The sequence below is a fragment of the Pongo abelii genome, chromosome 4, assembly GCF_028885655.2.
Source record: "Pongo abelii isolate AG06213 chromosome 4, NHGRI_mPonAbe1-v2.0_pri, whole genome shotgun sequence".
NCBI lineage: Eukaryota > Metazoa > Chordata > Mammalia > Primates > Hominidae > Pongo > Pongo abelii.
In genome coordinates this window covers 36,861,896-36,885,287 of record NC_071989.2, presented here as the reverse complement: position 1 = coordinate 36,885,287, position 23,392 = coordinate 36,861,896, and the positions used below count along the sequence as shown (strand labels likewise).

Below are 23,392 nucleotides of genomic sequence, written 5' to 3'. Positions count from 1 at the left end.
GGAAGGAAGAAAGGAAGAAAAAGAAAGAAAGGAAGGAAGGAGAGAAAGAAAGAAAGGAAAGAGAGAGAGAAACAGAAAGAAAGAAAGAAAGAAAAGAGAAAGAAAGAAAGAGAAAGAAAGAAAAAGAAAGAACGAAAGAAAGAAAGAAAGAAAAAGAGCCCCTTCTTTGCTAATAGAATTATTTCCCAGCAAGGAAGCCCGAATAGTGGAGAGGCAGGGCAAGAGACGGGTGCATCGTTCCTTCCCTAAGTTGTTCCTTCATTGAGATGATACTACCCATGTCACTGATACCATGAATACTGCAATCATGAGTCCATCTCCCAACCAGATGTTGAATGCCTTGAGGGCAGAAATCTTGTCTTCTCCGTTTTGGTATCCTCAGCTCCAAGAGAAGCACCTGGCACATAAAAATCCTCAACAAATGCTTACTGAATGAATCATCTGTAATGGAAAGGTAAATTCTTTTTGGTATAGCTAGACTTAAATGACTTTATACCTCACCAAAACCTAAATACACACACACACACACACACACACACACACACACACACACATTTAATTACCTAGATTTGCTTTCTACATGATGCAAAAAAGTTTACCCCACACATAGGTTCTTCCCACTACATTATACAACCTCCCTTTCTAGACAGGCATTCCTTAGCTTCCCTTCCCACATGTTTGTGATTAGCCCCTAGAGAGACAATGAAGCAGGCCCAATACGTTGGTTTCAGAAGAACTGGGCTGAAGCTTCGTAATGATTGCCTTGTTTCCAGGCCGCCATGAAGTGTGTTTGAGTGTTAAGATGGAGACTCAGTTCGCCTCAAGTTTTGGTCAGCTCGAAAATCTCTTCTCACAACATGGGTGCAGTGTGTGGAATTTGCTGCCCCGTGGAATCCAGGGTGCTACACACTGGGGCTGAGTTTCTCAGAAAAGACAGAGCAGTTGTATAACCAATGAAAATATTTAGAATTATGCAGCTGTGATAAGGTAATCGAATTCCATGCCGCAGGGCAGAAACCTATCCCTTCCAGTAATGAGGTAGGAATTCTCGCTGGCTCCCATGTTGTTACCAGATTAATTTTATGGTTTCTTCAATTTACCTTAATAGGAAAGTGGTTGCTTCAGGGATCACAGACAAATGAGACTTGTGGAATCTGGAGCCTTAGTTCCGTGCCCCTGACTTGAAGCTCTGTCTTCTTGCTCTAGAATTTTCATTTATACAATGGGAACCGCCGGAGGACAGCTCTTGCTGCTACTCTTACCGCCAACAGCTACCATTAATTGAGCACACACTATGTGCCAGGCATAAATCCTCACAACAACCTTGTGACACAGGTATCTTATCACTTACATTTTACAGAGAATGAAAGGGAAGCTTAAAGAAACTCCTCCCTGGCTTAGATACAGTTTTGTTTTTTTTTTCAATACAACGTACGGGTAGGTGTTGAGGGGGGCAGGTGGTGAAATCTACAGCTCCTTTTCTTGTCCATAAATGCTCAGAGTATTCAAACAGGCCTCAGACATACACCAGAGCCATGGCAATGCATAGTTTAAGATATTAAATTTCTCTTAAGTGATTTCGACTCATTTTGCAAGCCCTTGACAAACCCTTCAGATGCTGAAGATTTAAGAATTGTCTAGCCCTTTTGTGTTACATGAAATGACAAAACTTTAGTTCACTCTTACTGTAACTGTCATTTCTCTGAAGCCAAAGCACCATACTTTGAGGTACAACATTTATTATTTTTAATTAAGAAAGCCCTTTGCTGGTGATTCTAGCTTGTTGCCTTCAACAGTCATTGAGTCCCACGTTTGACTGAAGTTGTTGGTCTATAGATTTGAAAAGAAGCTGCCCAAATAGTACGTGACACATCATAGAGCTTGTCACATGGAGAGGAGAGGACCAGAGAGGGAGGTGTTGTGTTTTGTTTTTCTGGTTTTTAAATTTATCTGTTTTATTTTGCATTAAAAAAAAGTATTGTTAGAGTTTTCTAAGAGCTCTTGTCTTTGGAAATGTTCAGGAAGAAGCTGGACAGTCATTTGGAAGGGACATTGCAGGAATGTCTGGACCACCAGATCAGTGCTTTCCAAAGTGGGATAGGTATTCTGGTGGTGTGGAAACCCTACCTTAATTAATATTAAATCACAGTGAGAAAGTCATTCTTTTCAATTCTCTTTTGATTCTTTGGATTACAGGAAAGGCAAAGTCTTATTTTGGTGCTAATGTGTATTTAACACCTTGTTAACATTTGCTAATCCCCTCTCTTTATTTATTTATCGATTTATTTATTTATATTTCTTTTTTTGAGACAGAGCCTCACTCTGTTACCCAGGCTGGACTATACTGGCGTGATCTTGGCTCACTGCAACCTCAGCCTCCTGGGTTCAAGTGATTCTCCTGCCTCAGACTCCCGAGCAGCTGGGATTACAGGCACACGCCACCACTCCTGGCTAATTTTTGTATTTTTAGTAGAGATGGGATTTCACCATGTTGGCCAGGCTGGTCTCGAACACGTGACCTCAAGTGATCTGCCAGTCTTAGTCTCCCAAAGTGCTGGGATTACACGCATGAGCCACGGTGCCCGGCCATTTAAAAATACTACAAGAGTGGGGGAGTCGGGTCTCAGGCTCCCAGAGCCTTCGTTAGGCAACTGTATCAATTTACAATTTCATAACACTGTTACTTATCTCCTTCACATGACAAGTAATAGGAGGTTTACATTTTGGGTAATGATCGTAGGCTGTGGAAGAAGAGTATGTTGGTTTAAAGAAAATATTAAGTAAATGAGACTGAGGTGGTACCTATGATGGAAAATTCTGGGCTAGTTGACTTTAGGATGGAGATGCTGTGTCATGAAAATCAGATTTGAAATCATGTTCTTAAAAATCACCTTGTCACTTTCTTGTTGGGAGTACAGAGAATGAGTCTTATCTCCTTTTAGTTGGAACTGGAATATTATGTGATTAAGGGATGCAGGGAAGCTGTCTCCTCAGCACCCAACATACATCTTCTTGGGGACTGTATCTTTGTGTTCACGTATCTCCAGTGTCTGACATAGTAGAAGTGCAATAAACAGCTGTTAAAGAATGAATGAATGTTAAATGAGAAATTTCATCTGTTTGATAATCCTGCCTCCAGGGTGCCCTACCATACGTCCCAGACACTGTTGCTTTTCTCTTGTGTTGACACTCCTCTCTCACCTCTTTTACTTACATCATGCCCAACTCCACAGAGATTGCTTGTCAAAAGTTGTGCTCCCCACTTCCAGAAAACTGGGTGACACCAAAGATTTCTTCTGAGGTAAGTGATTGAGGGGGAATGCACACTTAGAATGAGAAAAGAAGAAAGTACTAGTTTCTGAAAAGATTCAGAAGTGAGGAGGTAATAGTTATGTCTACACTGCATACCAGATGTAACATTTAATTATTATCCAGTGAATTTAATCAGGCTAAGTCAGCCAAACCAACTCATATTTCTGGCATGAAATTTCTAGTTTGGCTGCCTATCCTGAGCAAATCAATAGAAACTGGCACCAAACACCTATTTTACTGTGTGGTGTGTTGTCATAGACATAGTCTTCTTGTCCAAAAAAATAGGTACTTGAGTACAAATCTAGCCATTAGGCTTCCTCCCAGCTTCTTTCTGGCAGCCTCTGGAATGCTAATACACACCAGGGATGTTTGGAAAGATTGGAGTTTCAAATTCAGGGAAAAGGGAACATGGCTTACGAGGGCTATAGAGCCACAACTCATAAACACGGATGTTTCAAGTAAAAAATATAACTTAGATGTCTCAGAATTTAAATGTGGCTTTAGTACAATTAAACTTATAGCATGTTTTCTATATAATCTTCCACAATAAAAAGCTTAGTCCAAGAAACACAATAATAATTTTATGCATTTCAGTTTCTGTCTACAGACCCTGGGACAACTGAACTTAGGAGCAACAAGTCTATAAAGTATTTTCCCACTGGGAAATATTTCCTATGGGAGCGTGACCTCTGAGTTCTTACTCTAGTGTTCCTTCTGGTGCAGAAAAGACCAGAATGGCTACTACACAATGCAGTTATACCCAGAAGATGGAGAGAAGAGGCTTTCCAATAGCAATTTGTTTAGTCAGCAGTAAACATGATGTTCAGTAGCGAATTCCACATTATCAGTTAAGCTTTGGCACAGGACTGCCAATGATTGGATAAGGCAACATATGAAACCCGGTGATAGCTTCATGGGCACAAGTTTAGGAGTACATTTCTCATAATGAACAGCACTGACATTCAAACCTGAGTTCCAATATTGGTAGTCTGAGGGTTGGAATGGGCAGATGTACTGTGTTTGCTTTGCACTGTTTTGTTTCGTGAATTGTATGAAAAAATCTGCAGGTTCTTAAAAAATTTGAGATTTCTGGATACTCTTGAAAAACAGGAAGATCTGGCCCTTGTTTCAATAGTCTCTTTGCCTTCCTTTTGCCATATTATTCTGTAGTTGGGTCCCTCTCCGTTTATCATCATACTTGTTCCTCTTACTTCTCTTGTTGAAGAGAAATATTTCTCTGTATCCATGACTCTATCAAAATAGGAAAACAAAAAGTAGCCTGAAAGGGCAGCTTCATGTACATGCATCACCCACGTGGCCACTGGAGGCATTTGAGGTTGCCTTTCCACTCTGAAGCAATGGAGCCTGCCTTTGTTTCTTCCCTAGGCAACACATTCTCCAGTAACATTTCCCAATATACACAGGGATCCTCCAGGGGTCTGTGTAATTTGTAGAAGTTCCTCCCTTCCCATTACAACTGGGTCATACCCTCATTTGGGTTAGAATTATTGTATTCAAAACCATAAAGGACATTCTTATTGAATCAATCATTCATTTCATTTGATCATAAATATCTAAATTACTGTGTAGTTTGGAAATTACTCACTTCAGACCAACACCTTAAAAAGATCTTTGATGAACTAAATTCTGCCCCTCAGGCTCCTTGCCTTAGCACAGTCCTGGAAAAGAGCTAAAACTCTCTTAATGGTCCAATTTGGCAACACTCCCAACTTGCAATTAGGTTACAGTTTTAAAAGTTCATTTTATATTAGTTGTTTGCAGCTTATAATTCTTTTCTCTTTAACAGTACTATAAACGTTAATGATTTTTCCAAGTTTTGATCAAAAATTTGTCTTTAGCCATGCAAAGGTATTGCATCATAGTATTTTTTTTTCTGAAAAATTACACAACCAAAGTTCTTATTTCTTCAATAAAGTTGTTTGTTATTAGGCGTTAAGAAAAATCAGGAAATTCCACTTCAAGGTGGTGATCAACTGGGACTGCTACTAAGGGGAAGTAACACTTCTCTAATTGTATCATATAAGGGCTTTTCTCTTTTAAAGAGTAACACATTGGATTTTCAGCACAGTTAAGAGAAAGCAGAAACCTCTAAACATTGGTTCCACCCTTGAAGAGAAAGTATAAAAGATCCAGAACCCCTCAGTTTGTGTACAGGAAAACTGCAGACACTCAATCCAGATGCCCTGCCAGCAGGGATGGTGAGGAGAGACTCTGCTCTACCACAGAAAATGTCAGATGTGGGTTCTGCCTTACAAGTGCTTTCTGTGAATAATTTGTTTCCCAGAAAAATATCAGCATATGGATAATAAAATAAGCATGTGCCCTCATGTCAGCATGAACATAGCTTTGGTGGTAAGAATTGTAGCTGCTGTGATTACCCCTGGTCAGCAATGGACCATCCCAGCTTCACAAGCAAATACATCAAATCAACTCCAGGACTGTTTTATGGGTAATTCATTCTCCAGTGAAAGCACGTGTACATGCAATCACCTGTTTAAGGCCCTGGACAAGTGGAAACCAGCAGAGATCTGCAAGGCATTGAGGGAAAATCTGACATAGTTCCTGTCTAAGTAATAGCCAGCCCTCCAAGGCATGTAATAGAATGTTCCTCCATGACTTTTGAGTTGTACTATGAAGTTCACATTACACAGAGATCTTGAAGGATAGTATAAATATCCTTGAGAACTCCCTGGGATGGGAAGGATTCTCAGTGCCAGCTCACATAGAGGTAGAGTGGTATATGCCCAACAGGGGAACAGTGAGCCAAGGGTGGAAAAGAGAATAGGGTCAGTAATACCTGAGTTCTGAGCTTTACCTACAAACCCAGAAATCATCCCGCTCGGGCAGTGTCTATGGAAATTCCTTCTCCAAGTCAGAGATGTGCTGCGGGGAAAGAGAAGAGCGGGCAGGAAGGAATGTACAGTAACATTTTTCTGCAACTTCTTGGCTCCATCTGATTCACCAATCACATAGACAAATGACTCTTTCACCTTTTCCCATGCAGGAATAAATGGTTATCTCATTGTCATAGAACATAGACTCCTATCCTGCAAAGCTTCCACTTGTTAAAAATCCAAGTGTCCGCTGATAAAATATTCAGATGGGAAAATCTCCCGCCCCCTCCCCCTTCTCCCACCAGCATACAAGGTAATGGGGGTGGGAGGCAACTGGAGAAGGAAATGAAATCATGCGGGTACACCAGGAAAAGATAAGTGTTGGTGGCAGCAGAGTTGGTGAGTGTTGTGGGCATTACCTCTTGATGAGGCTTCCAAGAAGGCTCCCGCTCAAGTCCTGGTGGTTCTGAGAACAAGCATTCTTGCATCAATAGCTAATAGGCTGTCCAACCAGATGTTATCTGGGTGGGATAAGAGGGTGAGAAAACAGACCTGTTGTACGCTGTTGTCAACTACATCACTGTGGTCAGAGAAGGCTGATGGTGTGGTGTTTAGCAGGGCACCTCGTTCACTGTGAGGCGAACCAGATTACGTGGCTGTTTAAATTCGTTTCCTCTTGTGATTGGTAAAATACGAGAGTTATAATCATTCATGCATTACTAAAGCCTCCTTTCCATCATTTTGAAGGGACTTTTTTTTTTTCTAGAACAGAGCATGCATCCAGCAGAAACCTAAAGCATTGGCTTTTCTAAGCAATCTTTTGCAATAAACACGCTTAAAAAAAAAAACCAAACAAACCAACAACAGCTTATGGTACCTGTGACAAGACTGGAGATGATAAGTGGTAAGACCAGCATCTGTAACATCCTCATCAGAAGTTCCCCAGGAAAGGAGAAGTACTTGACTTCCCGGTAGCTCATTCTGTATGGTCGGAGGGTAAATCCAAGGATTGTACCTGAAGGGAAAAAAAAAAAAAGAAAAATTGAGTCTTTTTTGAAACAGAAGGAACAGCCCTAGCAAAATGAGTAAGTATTTGGCTGGTGGTTGTATTTATTTAAGCAGCAAATATCTGTGCTGCTTTGGGAGCAAGAGATGTATCTATCTTTGCAGTCATTATCTGTGAGGGTCTGGCTGAATTCATGGTTCAATAGAACTTATAGAAAAAAAACTCTTCCTAGTTTCAACAAGTAAAAAAATCCCTTTGTCTAACTTGAATTCAGCGGAACTCATTCTGACCTGGCTCAATACAGAGTTACGAAGATTGGGGCATAATTAGGAAACAAATAAGCATTCATGAACAGGTGATATAGAAAAAAAGGCTTTATTTTAATTAAGTTCCTTTATAACAACAGATGTTAGAATTGCTAACATAACCACTTTTAAAGGATAGTGTGATTTTATTTTTTTTTCCAGTTAGAAAAACCCCTCATGTTCACATTGTTAATCCATTTTCATCATCTCGCTGTCTTCACACCACATTTTCTCCCTCTGTCTACATGGTCTTGACATTGCCTTGGTAACTGTATCGTACAGACTTGTTAGTTGCTGGCAAGAGAAGACTCCAAAATGAGCAGGGATTTTCTCCCCAAAATTTTCCCTGAAAACATAGGAGAATATAGGGGAAAGGGAAAGCAATTTTCCCCTTAATTTTCCCTCTACAACTGAAACTTTAAAATCTTTTTAGAATGAGAAATTTACATTTAAATCAAATTATGCATGATAACTACTGAAATGTTCAGAAATTAATAAAAGTATTGGTGTCAATAAAAGTGTAAATTTACTCCCTCTCCCTTTTACCTAATTTACTTTCCTTGCCAAAGAAAATTTACTTATGCCAGTGTTGTAAATGTTTTTAAAGTTTTTGCCTTGCTATTATTACTGAAACATGTGATTCCATTTTTTAAAAAAGTCCATGTAAGTTATAGAGAAAGCAACATGCCCAGCACTGAGTTAACTAGGAGTTAAAGGCTGGGGTAGTGGGGTGGTTGGGAGAAGCGGGAATAATACCGGCTTGGCACAAACTTTTCCAGAGGAGGCAAGCAGTCTTTTATGGAAAGTGAACTGTCTTAACTTCTTATGAAATGGGACACAAAGTTCATTTGAATTGTCACTGCAACTCCAATTTCAATTCTTGGGTCTCAGCAACCATAAAGTATCCATTCTTTGTCTCTAAACTGTGATATTCTAATAAGAATCTTAATCCATGTGGCTAAAAAAAATCCAGCTGACCCAGCTCTCAGGGCCTTCAGGTAAATATTTATTGCTTTTTTCCAATGTAACAGTAATATGGTCAAGGAGAAAAGTTGAATTAGAAAATGCAGAAAGGTGGGGCAAAAGCCTGCCCATATTGGTTGTATCACTGAAATAAATAGCAAGTAACTAATGCTTACTGAGCTCTTGCTATATGCTGGGTGTTACCTAGGTTAGCAGCAAATTTAATCCTTGCAACAACCCCAGGAGGAGGGTACTATTTTACCACTAACTTACTGAGGGAGAAACCTAATCACAATGAACTTAAAACTTGCTCAAAGTGAAATATACTCAAGTGGCAGAGCTAGGATTTAAAAACAGACAATTTGGACTCAGATCCCAGGTTCTTAACCCTTTTATGTGTTTCCTCTTCTCCTGTAGAGCAAAGGCAACCACTTTGTGTGTCTCTTTGCAGAATGTTCCAATACGTAGTTAAACACATGGAAATCATACAGAATATACTTTTCCATATACGGTCACCATAAACATCACTTTTAGGTCTCCTGATATCAGATTCGTTCACTGTATCAGGCTTTACTTAGTCCTCGCTCTATTGTTGAACATTTAGGTTGTTTGGCATTTTTTACTTTTATGAAGAATATCATGATGAATATATGAAGGCTATTTTACATCTGGGATTTTTTTTTTAGTGTAGTTTTAGAGAAAGGGAATTGCTACCTCAGAGGATACGACTACCTGAATCCATGTTACAAAATTGCTTTCTGCGTGGGTTGGCTGGGTAGCTTAATGCTCTATTAGTGAATGAGGCTTTATTTCCTCTACTCCCAGGAGCAGAGTATTATCATAAAAAGATTGTTAAAACAAGCAAAATTTGCTAATGTGATGAGTAAATAGTATATATTTTGTTTTATTTTGTATTTACTTAACATCTAATGATGTTGACTATTTTTCCTAATTGTATTTTCTCCAAGCATCTATTCAATCCTAATCGTTTAAGAGTCTAGGTACGCACGTGTGTGTGTGTACATGTTGGGTGATTATTTTTATATAATAAAGATAATTACCCTTTGCCTATGTATAAAATACTTGCTATAACTGTTTTTCTGGTTTGTTTGCCTTACATTATTACATTAAACATGTACAGGTATTTTGCATTTTTATAACAATGTCTGCACACCTTTTTTATTAGGTGATTTCTTCTTGAGTTTATACATTTTAATTTCCCTCCCCCCTCACAAGTTTGATAGATCTTAAATTCGTGTTTCTTTCTTTGTTTACTTGTTTTGTTTTAAAATATTTAACTTTTAATCTTCCTGGAACTCAGTCTGGTGTAAGGCATTTAATTCTGATTTACAATGCCCATTATTCAACACAGCAGCATCCATAACTTATAGGAATTAATAAAAGACTTTGGTTATATCTGTCTTTTTCCTGCTTGCTCACATAAAAGCCAAGTCACGCAAAGATAAGTGCTTTATCACATATAAATAAATAAACAAACATTTTGCTTTACTTCCAATCAAATTAATTTTACTGGAATTGATGATGTGTTTTTCTGATCTTCATTTAAATGGATTTAAACACTTGACATTCAATTATAACAAAACATGTGCATGGTAAACACAAGGGGCTCATTTTGGTCATCTGGAATTTGAATGTATCAAGCTGTTAGGAGTTTTAGATATACTGCAAACAACAGTTGAAGACCAGGCTTGGTTTTACAAATTCATATCCAAGTTGGCTGTTTGTTATTAGAAATACACTTACTTACATACAGTAATATTTCCAAGGGTAGGCAGGATCCTATCTAGTCCATAAAATTTATCTTATTTATAAGTAATTGATAGAATAGCTGTTCTGCTAATGATATAGGTTCTAGGAGCAAAAGTCAAACAAGTGCTGATGAAGGAAGCGATTATTCTAAATACTAGGTGCACTTGATCTCATCTTCCAGAGTCTTATCTGAGCCTACACTAACTCTACTCCCATTGATACAACAATACTGGTTGTGTATACAGCCTCTTCCTCTCCTTGGGTGTTCTACTACCTTCTCTCCTCTTCCCCACTCAAGCCCTGCACTTACTCAGTGCAACCAATTTTTATTTAGGTGTTAGGAGGGAAAGTAAGCCAGCTCCATGAATGAATTCTGGGTAATGTGTGAATGACAAAGTCTCTTACCTGCCCAACAGATATCTAACAGAACAATGCAAGACAGTAAGGGAAGAAAAGTCTCAAGAGGTGGTGATATTTTGTGTGTGTTTCTCCTTATAGTCAACAAGCTGATCTTGCTGGGAAGTGCAGTCCTACTCTAGGATGTGTCTCTATTTCTTTACATTCCTCAGGACAACACCTACATTGTCTAAAAACTCTTCTCTATAGTAGGAGGACATCATTTCTCTAAAGTAGGACATCTCTTCTCTATAGAGAGGAGACATCATTTATTTATAAGGGATAGTTTTAGGTCAAAAGTTTCGAAGAGAAGTGTTGTTTAGAGTGATAGTAGATTCGGACACATTTTGAATCATTTTTATCCCTGACTATGCTTTGGTTGGTTACTATTTCTGGGTTTACCAGGCGAGCTATTTCTACTCTTGAAAAAGATGAGATTACACTGGGAAAGGGGAATATTTATTGAGCCCGTACTATGTGTTAATGGTGGTGTTTGACACTCATCACAACTTTATGAGGTAGATATTATTGTATCTATTTTATTTTCTTTTTACTTTTTTGAGACAGAGTCTTACTCCGTCACCCAAGCTGGAGTGCAATGGCACAATCTCGGCTCACTGCAACCTCCGCCTGCTGGTTCAAGCAATTCTCATGCCTCAGCCTCCTGAGTAGCTGTGATTACAGGCATGAACCAACAGGCCCAGCTAATTATTGTATTTTTAGTAGAGATGGGGTTCTGCCATGTTGGCCAGGCTGGTCTCAAACTCCTGACCTCACGTGATCCGCCCACCTCGGCTTCCCGAAGTGCTGGGATTACAGGTGTGAGCCACTGTACCAGGCCTTGTGTCTATTTTAAAGATTAATAAACTGATGCTCAGAAGTCAGTTAACTTGCTCAAGCTTATAGATCTCATAAGTGGTTGAGTGGAGGGATTCTACACGAAGCCCAGTGCTCTTTCCATTACTCTTTTAATGCCTCTCAAACACAAACATGTTCTTGTAGCCTAGGCCTGAGTATAGGTCTCAAAAGAGCCTGGTTCCTGGGTCTTTAGCATCTTGAACTCCTACATGGTGAATGCCCTGGAGGAATAACCTTGGATCTCCTCGACATGTCCTGTAAGCACCAGCACATCTTGGAACTCTTTACAGGTCTTCTTACTTGTTGAAGATCTCAAAGGTGGTATAGCCACTTTCAAAAATGGCTATACCAAATCCTTTTTCATGATTTAATAAAACTTTTATAAAGCTTATTAATTAAAATAGTCTGCCTTTCCCTCCACTGCACACATTTTCAGTCACTAGAAACCATCGGTAATAACGTGAAAAGGACATTTAATTAAGAATTTAATGAAGACGTGTGTCAACGTTTGCGTCCTTAACAGCAACAGCTCCTAGTCATTGACCACGTGGCAGATACCAAGTCCTCACAAGCACATTGCTTCACACATTGTATCGAGGCCAGGACTATTATTGTTATCCACACCTCACAGATGAGGAATCAGAGTCATTGAGAGGGCAGGTAAACTGCCAAAACCACACAGCTGGCAGGCTGGCGCCACAGTAGGCTTAAAGAGGGGTTATGTGATCACCCAAGTCCATGGAGTGGCTGAGGTGGACCTAATACCCACGCTGTCCAGCTCCAGGGTCCAGACTTACCCACTCTACTGTCCTCACAGCCTCTCAACAACCATGGTACTGACTGAAGGAGTCTAAATGGGTACACAATATTTTTGCCTACTTTTTCATCTATTTTGAATGACATTAACTAAATCTAGAGCTTAAGCTGAGGAAAAGTTTCGTTGAGTTTACTTAACGAAGTCAACAGCTAGCTTTTCTCAACTCATTGCTGAATGAATCAACAAAAGTCATTTTTCGTCAGCTTTCTGCCCCTACAAGCCACGTTAGAGCTGAAGCCAGAGGTAGGGTCAGCCAGCTATCAGCATCAAATCAAGAGGAAATGCGGTGAATACGAAGGCTGCTTATCTTGGTAGGCAGTTCTGGTTTCCTATTACATTCTAGCCCAGCAATGAAAAAAGCCTTCTTGGAAACACAGCCTGATACCCAGACTTCTCAGAGCCCTCTTTGCTCTGTCTTTCTGACCAAGGAGACGTAGCATGACCAGTCTTTCTTTTTTTCATTTTCTTTCTGTTTTTTTTTTGAGACGGTGTCTTGCTCTGTCGCCCAGGCTGGAGTGCAGTGGCGCAATCTCGGCTCACTGCAACCTCTGCCTCTGGGTTCAAGTGATTCTCCTGCCTCAGCCTCCCAAGTAGCTAGGATTACAGGCACGAGCCACCATGCATGGCTATTTTTTTTTTTTTTTTGTATTTTTAGTAGAGACGGGGTTTCACAGTGTTGGTCACGGTAGTCTCAATCTTCTCATCTCGTGATCCACCCACCTCAGCCTCCCAAAATGCTGGGATTACAGGCGTGAACCAACTTGCCCGGCCACAAGCAGTCTTTCTCCATGGTAAAGCAGCTCATCCTTTGCAAAACTGAGCTCCTTTAGTGGTCACTTATTTGAAACACATGGATTGATAGTCCCAAAGCTGACAAAAAGCTTTATGGCCACCAGATCCTCAGTGCAAAAGAACAAATCCTTTATTATAGATTACTCTGCAAAAATAGCAATGAAAATCAAAATAACTTCCTAGCAGAATTTGTTAGAGCTGAAACAAATTTTGCAAAGTTTGCATATAGGTGATGTTATACAATATATGGATGTCATGAGCAATATTCAGATCATGCACCCTTGGTTATCAATATTAATTGAGATTTCTGTTTTACTCCAGTGTTAGTATTTTAAGATTTCTAGAATCTAGAAAATATATTGACTAGAATGTTTAAAGTGATCAAAATAACTGTGCTGGATGAATGCTATAAACAAAGTTGCATTTTTGCTTAGTTTCTCTTTGCTAATGTAGAAAGTTCAAGAAAGGAGTCCTTCAGGGGTTCCTTGTTTTCCTAACAACAAATACTTCTTTTTTTTTTTTTGAGATGGAGTCTCCCTTTGTAGCCCAGGCTGCAGTGCAGTGGTGCGATCTCAGCTCACTGCAAGCTCCGCCTCCCAGACTCACACCATTCTCCTGCCTCAGCCTCCCGAGTAGCTGGGACTACATGCGCCTGCCACCACACCCGGCTAATTTTTTGTATTTTTTTTTTAGTAGGGACAGGGTTTCACTGTGTTAGACAAGATGGTCTCTATCTCCTGACCTCGTGATCTGCCCGCCTCGGCCTCCCAAAGTATTGGGATTACAGGCGTGAGCCACTGCGCCTGGCCAACAACAAATACTTCTTTGGAAAATTAAATATCATCTCATTTTCTAAACTAAGACACAATGTGCACACTGCAGCCTCAGAAAGAAGATATCATAGGTTTACTCTTTCAGACCAAACACGCACAATAAGTTAAAAGCTAAAGACCAACTTTAAGAATTTAGTCCACATTTAATCTGATAAAACTATTGAAAATATTAAGATGCCAGAAAATATTTAAGAGTAAAAGAATGAGGCATAATTTGAAGTAAAATTTAGACCAAATCATATTACTTAACTTTTGGTAAATGTTGGAGTTTGAAGTAGTAAAATTTTACTAAAGTACCTCCTCTATCTGCAAACTTTGTCATGAACAATTTGGCAGACCAAAGTCTTCTAAGAGTTGTTACTATGCCGAATCTTCCAGAAAACGAGGTAGTGCCCCAAAGGAGCTCAGATGTCAAAAGGAAATCTCAAAGCAATAGAGGCAATGATCTTGACAGAAAGACCTCGCATTCTGAGGCCAACCACGAGAAAACTAAGTGCCTGACCAAGATGAGCCAGCCAGCTGTTTGAGCATTAGTGCTACAGAAAGGCCAGGAGGCATTCACACCCATTGCCCAGAAAAACCTCAGCCTGCATATCTAGCCAGAAAGGGGACCAGGATGTCCACTTTCATGGCTCAAGGAAAATCATAGTGTTGATAGCACACCACTCACTGGTTTTACATGACACAAATGCTACTATTTCACAGTTAGGATCTTTCCATTTAGGTAGCAAAACCAAAACCAAACTAGCACTAATTTGTCTCAAGGTTACAAGAATTTGCTGTATAATTGTAATGTAATCACAGGAGTGTCATCCCATCACCTCTGCCATATTCTGTTGGTTAGAAGTCACAAGTCCCACCCACACTTGACAAGTGAGCTATACATGGCAGTTAGAGGTCAATCTAACATGCAAAGGTCTCTGGGCCTCCTTACCAGGCTGCTTCTATCTTCATAGAGAAGATGCTCTACAAATGTTTAAGGAATGAATGATGTCGAGATTCTAGTCCTAGTCCTTAACTCCCCTTGTGATCCTGGATAAGTCTATTGCCTTCTATGCTTCAAATCTTTTTTCTAATTTGTAAATGAAGAAGGCTCCAAGATTAAAAAGTCACCCTCCTTATTGGCTGGACTATTGCAGTAGTCTTCTAACTGGTTTCTCTGCCTCTACTTCACCTCTCTCCAGCCTATTCCCAAAAGAACACCGAGACCTAGGTCAGGATCTCTCTCCCCTACTCCCTCCACTGACTCCTCCTCTCATGTACTCAAAGCCCGAGACCATGCAATCAATGGCTGCTCCTGGCAAGCCCCCCTAGATCCACCTTGCCTCAGAACCCATCTCCTACTCTGCTCCTTCTCACCTGTTTCCACACTTGCCTCCTTGTCATTTCTCCATCATCTTAGACATGATCCCCCTTTATGGTCCTTACACTGGCTCTTCCTTCTGCCTAAAACATCATTCCCACATATCCACAACATTTGCCTCCTTTAAGATTTAGTTTGGCCAGGCGTGGTGGCTCACGCCTGTAACTCCAGCACTTTGGGAGGCCGAGGCAGGTGGATCACCTGAGGTCAGGAGTTGGAGATCTGCCAGGCCAAGATGGTGAAACCCCCTCTCTACTAAAAATACAAAGATTAGCAAGGTGTGGTGGTGCATGCCTGTTGTCCCAGCTACTCAGGAGGCTGAGGCAGGAGAATCACTTGAACCTGGGAGGCGGAGGTTGCAGTGAGCCGAGATTGCACCACTGCCCTCCAGCCTGGGTGACAGAGAGAAACCCTGCCTAAAAAAAAAAAGAAGATCTAGCTCAAATGTCACTTTCTGAATGAGGTCTACCTTGAACTTTCTTATCCCTTAGCTGGCTTTATTTGTTTTAATAGTTCCTATCACCTTCCAAAATACAATATAATTTTCTATTTATTATGCTTGTTGTTTATTATTTTCTCTGCCTGCTAAATGTAAGCTCCACAAGGTTAGAATTTTTTTTGTTTTTTTTGGACAGTTTTGTTCACTGACCTATATCAAGCCCCTCAAACAGTTCCTGGCACACAGTAGCTGCTTAACATATTGTTGAACGAAAGAACAAACGTGACTTATTTTCTTTCAGATGAGTGGGATCCAACAGTGCCTGGGCCCCAGCTGGTGCTGAGCACACTTTCTGAATGCAGGAATCTCTCTGTTCTGTGCTCCCCAGTAAATCTGATTCCCTACTGCACTCCCTGAACATAGTAGCCTACCCTAAGGAATGTCCCCTCTGTACAAAACTGTGTGATTTTGCTCTCCTGGTCTGTGGGACTGCATCTTGACTGAATGATGATTTCTCATAGACTTAGCTTTCTAAATTCACAAATGAGGAGTGATAGCTATGGATCCCGAATTTGCTCCTAAGGTAGGTTTTTTTGAGTAGAAGGGAGAGCAAGTGTGATGCTGTAGAAAGACAATTCTGGGCCTGACCCTGTCAGTAACTTAGGGTAGGAGATGCTTTATCTAAATGATTTAATCTTCATATCAAACCTGTAGCGTTTAATATCAGTATCTCATTAATGAAAAGATTGAGGCCTAGAAAGAATAAGCCACTTGCCCAAGGCACATTGCAGTAAGTGATATGAGAGGATGGGATTGCAAACTTAGGTCTGCCTGTTTCCATATCTTCAAATCACACAATCTCTTCAGGCCTCTTTTTTCTTTTTTAAAAAAATCTGCAAAATGAGAGAGATCAATTGGAATGGGTGGTGTCTAAGATCCTCCCGAACTTTAAGTTCTGAGTTTAAAAGAACCATGTTCATCAAAAGCATTATAAATCTTAGCTGCTTTATACTAATTCATCTTGTTTCTGTTAATGAATTCTAACTCCTTGATAATGCATATGAGAGCATTTAATGAGTCAAAAAATGTTTTAGCAATTTAGCCATTACAATTATTATGGCAGGCATGCAATAATTATTTGAGGAATCAAATAAAAATTTCTATTTCAGGAATTGGCCCAATTTGGAGAAATCATAAGCCTGTCTCACGCTTATGATTTTTATGTTTGCTTACAAACTACAGTTTGATGAAGCTGTTGGACATAAATTTTCACTCGCTTATTTTCATTATTTTTAGAGCTAGGGTTTTACTCTGTTGCCCAGGCTGGTCTCGAACTCCTGGCCTCAAGTGATCCTCCCGCCTCAGCCTTCTGAGTAGCAAGGACTACAGGTGCACACCACAACACCTGGCTAATTTTAGAAGTTCTTTTAGAGACAGGGTCTCACTATCTTGCCCAGGCTGGTCTCAAACTCCTGGTCTCAAGGGATCCTCCTGCCTTAACCCCCTGAGTTGCTGGTATTACAAGAGTGAGCCACTGTGCCAGGCTGTATTAGCTTATTTTTACAAAGAAGGCAAAGCCATAATGGTGAATCTACCTGGGTGAGAGTTCTGCTGGTCCCTGGTCTTTTGTTTCTGTCAAACTTTCAGGCGTTTCCTGGTGAGAAGCTACTCAGTGTTGGAGGCAACATCTCAACCCTCCCCCACTCCCCTGTTTCTACATCCTTGGGAGATTTGGGCCTTGGCCTGGCTCATTCTTTTTTCCTTTGGTATTTCCTGTTGCTGAAGGTGGGAAATACCTGCCCCAGCTTTGTTCCACCAGGGGTGCCCAGATGAGCGAGCCCTGGGTGACTGATGACCAAGTAGAGTGGAGACACAGACTTATGTGCACACAGTGTGTCTCTTAGAGACAACTGCATTAGAATGACCTTGGAGTTTTAAGAAAGGCCTGGTGCTTTCTTCCAAAAACTGCACCGAAAAAGGCTATGTGAAGTGGTAATGTAATTTACAAATAATCCTACAGGTATTCTAAATGTCCAATCCATTGTTATTTTTAAAAATCTTCTATTCCAGAAATAGCAATTAAAAGCAGGACTTGTTGCCTTCCTTTCTGGAAAAAAAAAATTATTATGAGTGAGTAGAATCTGGGAATGAAATATGTTTAAAATTTCCCAAGTTCCGCTGTTGCCTTTTGTGTGTTATATGCTGGTGCACAGCAAGGGTGTTCCCATTTCCATCTATTCCCTCTTCTGTTCTTTCAGAGCCTCTGTTCTACTAACTGATATGTCTCTGTGCAGTATGAAGAGTAAAGTTTGCTCCTGTTTCCTTATTTTATGTTCTGCTCTAGAGCCCAGCGGAGACCCATTTGTGTTCAGACTGTCAGCACCAGTATTCTGGGGAATTATTTGTGGACAGGTTGCATCCCCTAAGACTGTACCTAAAACAGCTAGGGCTGGCCTGGGAGCGGGGTGATCCTAGCTTCTATAGTCTTATTTCTGGCAGTCTCTTATTTCTGAGTGCCCTTGACACATCGCTCAATGTTTCACTTTCTAAACTTCTGTTAAATTGGTGGTAGGAGGCAAGGGCTTAGAGGGAGGGATAAAAACTGAAACCCTGGTCCATCTCTTTTACAGTTTATTGTGAAGATGATAGATAGTAAGAGATGTGAAAGGGCTTCAAAAGTTGAATGTAACATACAAATTAAAACTTTGGGTGTTGTATATGGATTAAATTTGGGCTTTAGAAGCAGGGAGATACCTGCATCTACCTGATTCTATCCTGAAATTGCAGTTTTCCAATGCACTGATTTCCTTAGTTTCCTCAGTCTGTCTGCGGAACCTGCACAAACTGCAAAGTCCACTCATGCTTACCTTTGGCAGAGGCAGTACAGTACCGAGGCTAATTCTTTTTTAAATCCCACAATTTGGGAGAGCAAATGACTGCAAATTCTATGGGGTACAAATTAGCAATACTTATCAACATTACAAATGAGTATACCTTTAGACCCAGCAATTTCACTTCTAGGTATATCCAGATACATGGGTGAAAGATCATTCATTACACTGTTTTTAAATAAAAATGTCTAAAGACTGGAAACAACCGAAGTGTCCATCAATTGATAATTGCTTAAATAAGTTATAGTATACCCATACAATATAGCCCTGAGAATGAGGGGCCTGTCTACGTGCTAAGGAATAATATCCAAGGTATATCGTAAAGTGAAAAAAGCAAGGTGAAAAGTGGGCTATGTATACTATGCTATTATTTGTATACAAAGAGTCAAAAAAGGAATAAATACATATTTATTTTTATAGTCATAGCATTTCTCCAAAGGCATATGAGAAATGAATAACAAGATAAACGGGAACCCTGGGGGACAGGGGTCAATGAGATACTTTCTTTTTATAAGCTTTTCTATTTTTTTATTTTGGACTGTGTAAATTTATTTACTACATAAGTAAAATAAAATAGGCCAAAAAAAAAAAAAAAAAAAGCCCACAACCTTATCTCCCTCTTTCTTTTTTAATCTTATTGGATTCTTTTCTGCAATATTTCTGCTGGATGCCTGCATCTTTCTAAAATGTCGCTTTGATTCTGGGTTGATTTCTCCTCAATCCTGCTTTAATTTGCTTTAACGAGGAGTTTACTTAGTTTAGGCCATGGAGAGGAGATTGTGTTCAGATTTATAGTGAGTAGATCACTTTCTGACCAAACCGCTTTCTTTTTTTTTTGGAGACAAGGAAGCGAATCTGAAAAAACTTTGAACTCAATCATTATAGGCTCATGTGCTACTTCAACCAATTAGCCCTTGGAGTTACAAGTATGAGAAAACTGAAACCGCTCTGCAAAGATGACAAGCTCCTCGTCACCCATCGTGTCGTGGAAAGCATTGCAATGTCAGAACTTACAAGGCCCTGAAAAGTTTGTTGAATCTCAGGTTTGCTTACAAACTACTTCATTTGCCCTAAAACAGCAAATCTAAGAAAACAAAAATAAATAAATAACTAAATAAAAGCATGACTACTTTTTTCACAGGGTGTTTCTTCATAGACTCATAATTTCCTTCTTGATGTTTCTCTTCACATTCATCAAGTAGCTGAAGATACCAGCAAGCTTCTAGACAAGCACAAGAAACCTGAGTTTTTGTTTTATTTGCTTGAAAGATGAAATTTCAAGTAATGCAATGTGTATAAAAGAAGGGACCATCTTTGCAGGGTATATTTTTCTCCCTACTCTCATTAGGGATAAACGAGCCTCATCGTACAAGGTTCTGAATAAGAAGTCTCTCACTAACAGCCTGCTGTCTTCTCTGTGTGAAGCAGCAGCAGTTTGTAGCCTGGAAACATTGTTGGAGAACTGGAGAAGTCTGAGGACAAGAAGAATGGAGTTGCCCTCTCTGGAGACAGAAACCCCGTCTTGAAATTCAAAACTTGGTTGTGCCTTTCAATTTGCTGCTCCTAAATTTACCCGCCAATCTTTGATAAGTTATACAAAGGGAAAAAGGGAGCGCCCTCCCTTAACTTATCCAGGGTATATCTTCCTTTATCTAAACCTTTTTGGGCCTTTTATCTTTCTCTTTTTGGTTTCAAACTCTCTTGAGCACATCTCTTGATAGGGCATAGTGATGTGAATATTCTTGGCCTAGGGAATAAGCTCTAGGCAATCTTGATAGCACTGAAGCTTGACATAAAACTCATCTTTTTTTTTAGACGGAGTCTCAATCTGTCGCCTAGGCTGGAGTGCAGTGGCGCGATCTCAGCTCACTGCAACCTCTGCCTTCTGGGTTCAAGCAATTCTCCGCCTCAGCCTCGCGAGTAGCTGGGATTACAGGCAGCCGCCACCATGCCCGGCTAATTTTTGTATTTTTAGTAGAGATGGGGTTTCGCCATCTTGGCCAGGCTGGTCTTGAACTCCTGACCTAGTGATCCACCTGCCTCGGCCTCCCAAAGTGCTGGGATTACAGGCGTGAGCCACTGTGCGCAGACAAAATTCATCATTTTTATACTCAGTGAGTATAGTAGCTAAACTTTGTGCACTGAAGTGCTCTGTGTGTTTTCTCAGCTCCCAGCAATGATGCAGCTCACCTAGCTGCCAGCAAATACTTGATGAATGATAGTATCCTAGTGTTCCATAAATATCAAGTACCTGGAATGTACAGCTTGGAAAAGACAGTGCTCAAACTCTGGTTGCCTCCTCTAAACAGGTTAGGCTCTTCACAATCTTATTTATTCCATAGCAAAAACAAAAGTCTATGGTTTTCTTCCCCTAATTTATGAGAGACGGGCAGAGACTGAAGGGCAGAAGGAGCTTCTGCAAAGCGTGCCATCACTGTGTTCTCAAACACTGGCTAGGAAACACTGATTATCAGACCCAGAGCCAGGGGCCCTCAAGAGGTCAAAGGGAGACAAGGGGGCTATTTGTTAGACTGGAGAGACCAGCCAGAATGGGTTATCTAGGAAAAAGATTCTAGCAATGGTACAGTGTCATGCCCTGGAAACAAAACAAAGCAAAATAAAATAAAACAAAGCAAAACACGTCTGTTTATTATTCCATATATTCAGATATTTTAGAGGAAGATAAACTAGACTTAAAATGATAGAATTTTGGAGTTGGAAGCAGATATTAGTCCAAACTTACTTTGCTGATGAGAAAATGAGACCCAGAGATTTGTCTTACATCATAAATCGAGTTAGTTGATGGTAGAGCCGGGCCTGTACTCAGGATCTTTAGACTCTCAATGCTTTCTTAGCTGCGTCCCAGACATTTGCAGATACAAATCAGAAGGAGGGTGGCCTGGTCATAGCTTACGTGCTACAGAGAGTGCAACAGAAAGTGCTTTGTAAATTGTAACACCACAAAAATGAAAGGTATTATTACTGCAGGTTAATTGTTCTGAACACACTTGCTTATTTGATTACCTACTTGAAAGAGAAATTTGAAATTGCCTGCTCTGTTTCCTCAATATCTGAGTTGACAAGAAGAAAAAGAGCAAAATAGAATCCAGAGATACACTTAGAACAACATTAAGACTTCTACCCACTGCTTCAAAACAACCTTTCCCAACTCTCTTGGAAACCAGCCACATTTCTCTCAGGGTTCCAGCCAGCCCCCACTCTGACCAGAGTGGCAGTTAATGGGCAGTAGGCACCAAAGGGCTGGAGGAAAGAAGAAACCAGGGAGGTGGTGAACACTCAGATTGGCCCTGAGAGGTATGAACAAAAAATTCACTATTGAGTGTATTACAACACTTATTAAAACATTTCTTAGCACCTCTCTGTTTTCCTGAGAGAGGCGTCTACTGTCAGGCGCCCCCTCCACTAAGTAGTCTACTGTGATTATGGCTGCCTGGGGATTACTTTCTGGTTCTGCTCAGGAGGCCAGATAGGTAAGGGACAGATAATGATGGTATCACTTACTCTGAGGCTTTCATTTCTGCATCTAAAAGCCCGTTACAACTATTAAGGCTCTTCCTACAACTCTCTTGGCTCTCTTCTCTAGCTAAGGAAACAGAAGCCACTTCTAAACCAAAACCAGGTGAGTATCTTCTCCCATCTCTGCCCCCCAGCCTCCCCAAATGCCAGGGTCTTATAGCTCTCTGGAAGATCAGCATCATCAAATCAGTGCATATGACAGCTTGAAGCCATATCAGGATGTAAATAAAAGATGTGGGGTTTACAATGTCTATGGACAGTTTACCTGGCAAGCACTTAGGGAAATCATTTAAGGTGATACGGCTTGTGCATAGCAGAACTGGGATATAAATTTTGGCAGACAGTTTTTATAATTATTCTATTTTATACATGAAGAAACAGGCTCAGTTCCAGAACTGGACATAAACCTAGGCTGTCTGACTCCAGAGCACATAGCTCTGATCTCCACTATACCTTACTGGGCTACACCCTCACAGTAGGAGGCAGCTCCTGGAGTGCTTTTGGAGAAGGTGGGAGAGGGCTGGGATGTATGTGTGCTGTGGGCACATGTGTTATCTCTAGCCCTGACAATTTTTCTGTATTTTTTTCTCCCAGGGGAGAAGATAAAGCACAGATAAATCAGACCCTAGTTCTTATAACCTAACCCAGTGTGGCTTCTCCAGAGAAAAACTCTGCAAATCCACAGCTTCCTCCTCCTCCTCTCCTAGCCTCTGCTGAGTGAAAGCACGGCTGAGCTCTGGTAACACCAGGGGACTCAGGATCCCCCTACCCCCAGCTTGTTGAAGTTCCTCTCTCCCTGCTCATTTCCAAGAAGTGTTGAAGAAACCGTAAGTCTGAACCCAGATATCTGTCCATCGTTGTTTGGATTGCTGTTGTTCAATCAGTGTGAAAATGCCCCGCTCTCAGGGGTTCAGGAAGTTGAGAGGTGTGGGTGCCCGACTGTGCCTGCTCCACGAACTCAAGCAGTTGGCTAGTGTGGTCCCATTACCAGGTCAGTTCAGTCCAGCAGCTGATAGCAAACCACATTGATTAACCTGCTTGGCTGACCTAACTGGCTTGGCCAGTTACATCCAGGCACAGAACACCACTATAGCATTTCTGAAAGATTAGTGTTTTTAAGCATGAAGGAGAGGGCCCTAGAGTTATGGAAACTGTTCTGAGAATTGACTCACTTACAGAGTAGACTCATTTATACAGTAGGATAGCCCAATTCACTGATCCTTATTCACTTGAAATCCAAAGACAGAACTGTCTT

General features: G+C 40.6%; 1 protein-coding gene across 8 annotated transcripts in view; it reads right to left on the bottom strand.

The window, feature by feature from the left end:
* The window catches only part of SLC1A3 (solute carrier family 1 member 3), a 92,624-nt gene that overhangs the window by 51,683 nt on the left and 17,549 nt on the right, over positions 1-23,392 (bottom strand). For 3 of the 8 annotated variants that reach the window (XM_024246855.3, XM_009240641.4, XM_002815497.5), the window contains one exon: positions 7,045-7,182. In XM_024246855.3, the coding sequence (XP_024102623.1) occupies positions 7,045-7,182 (138 nt within the window). Of the gene's footprint in view, positions 1-291; positions 2,886-6,130; positions 6,689-7,044; positions 7,183-21,343; positions 21,518-23,392 lie in introns of those variants that run through there. The other 5 variants (XM_054555484.2, XM_054555482.2, XM_054555483.2 and 2 more) reach the window with 5 other exon arrangements.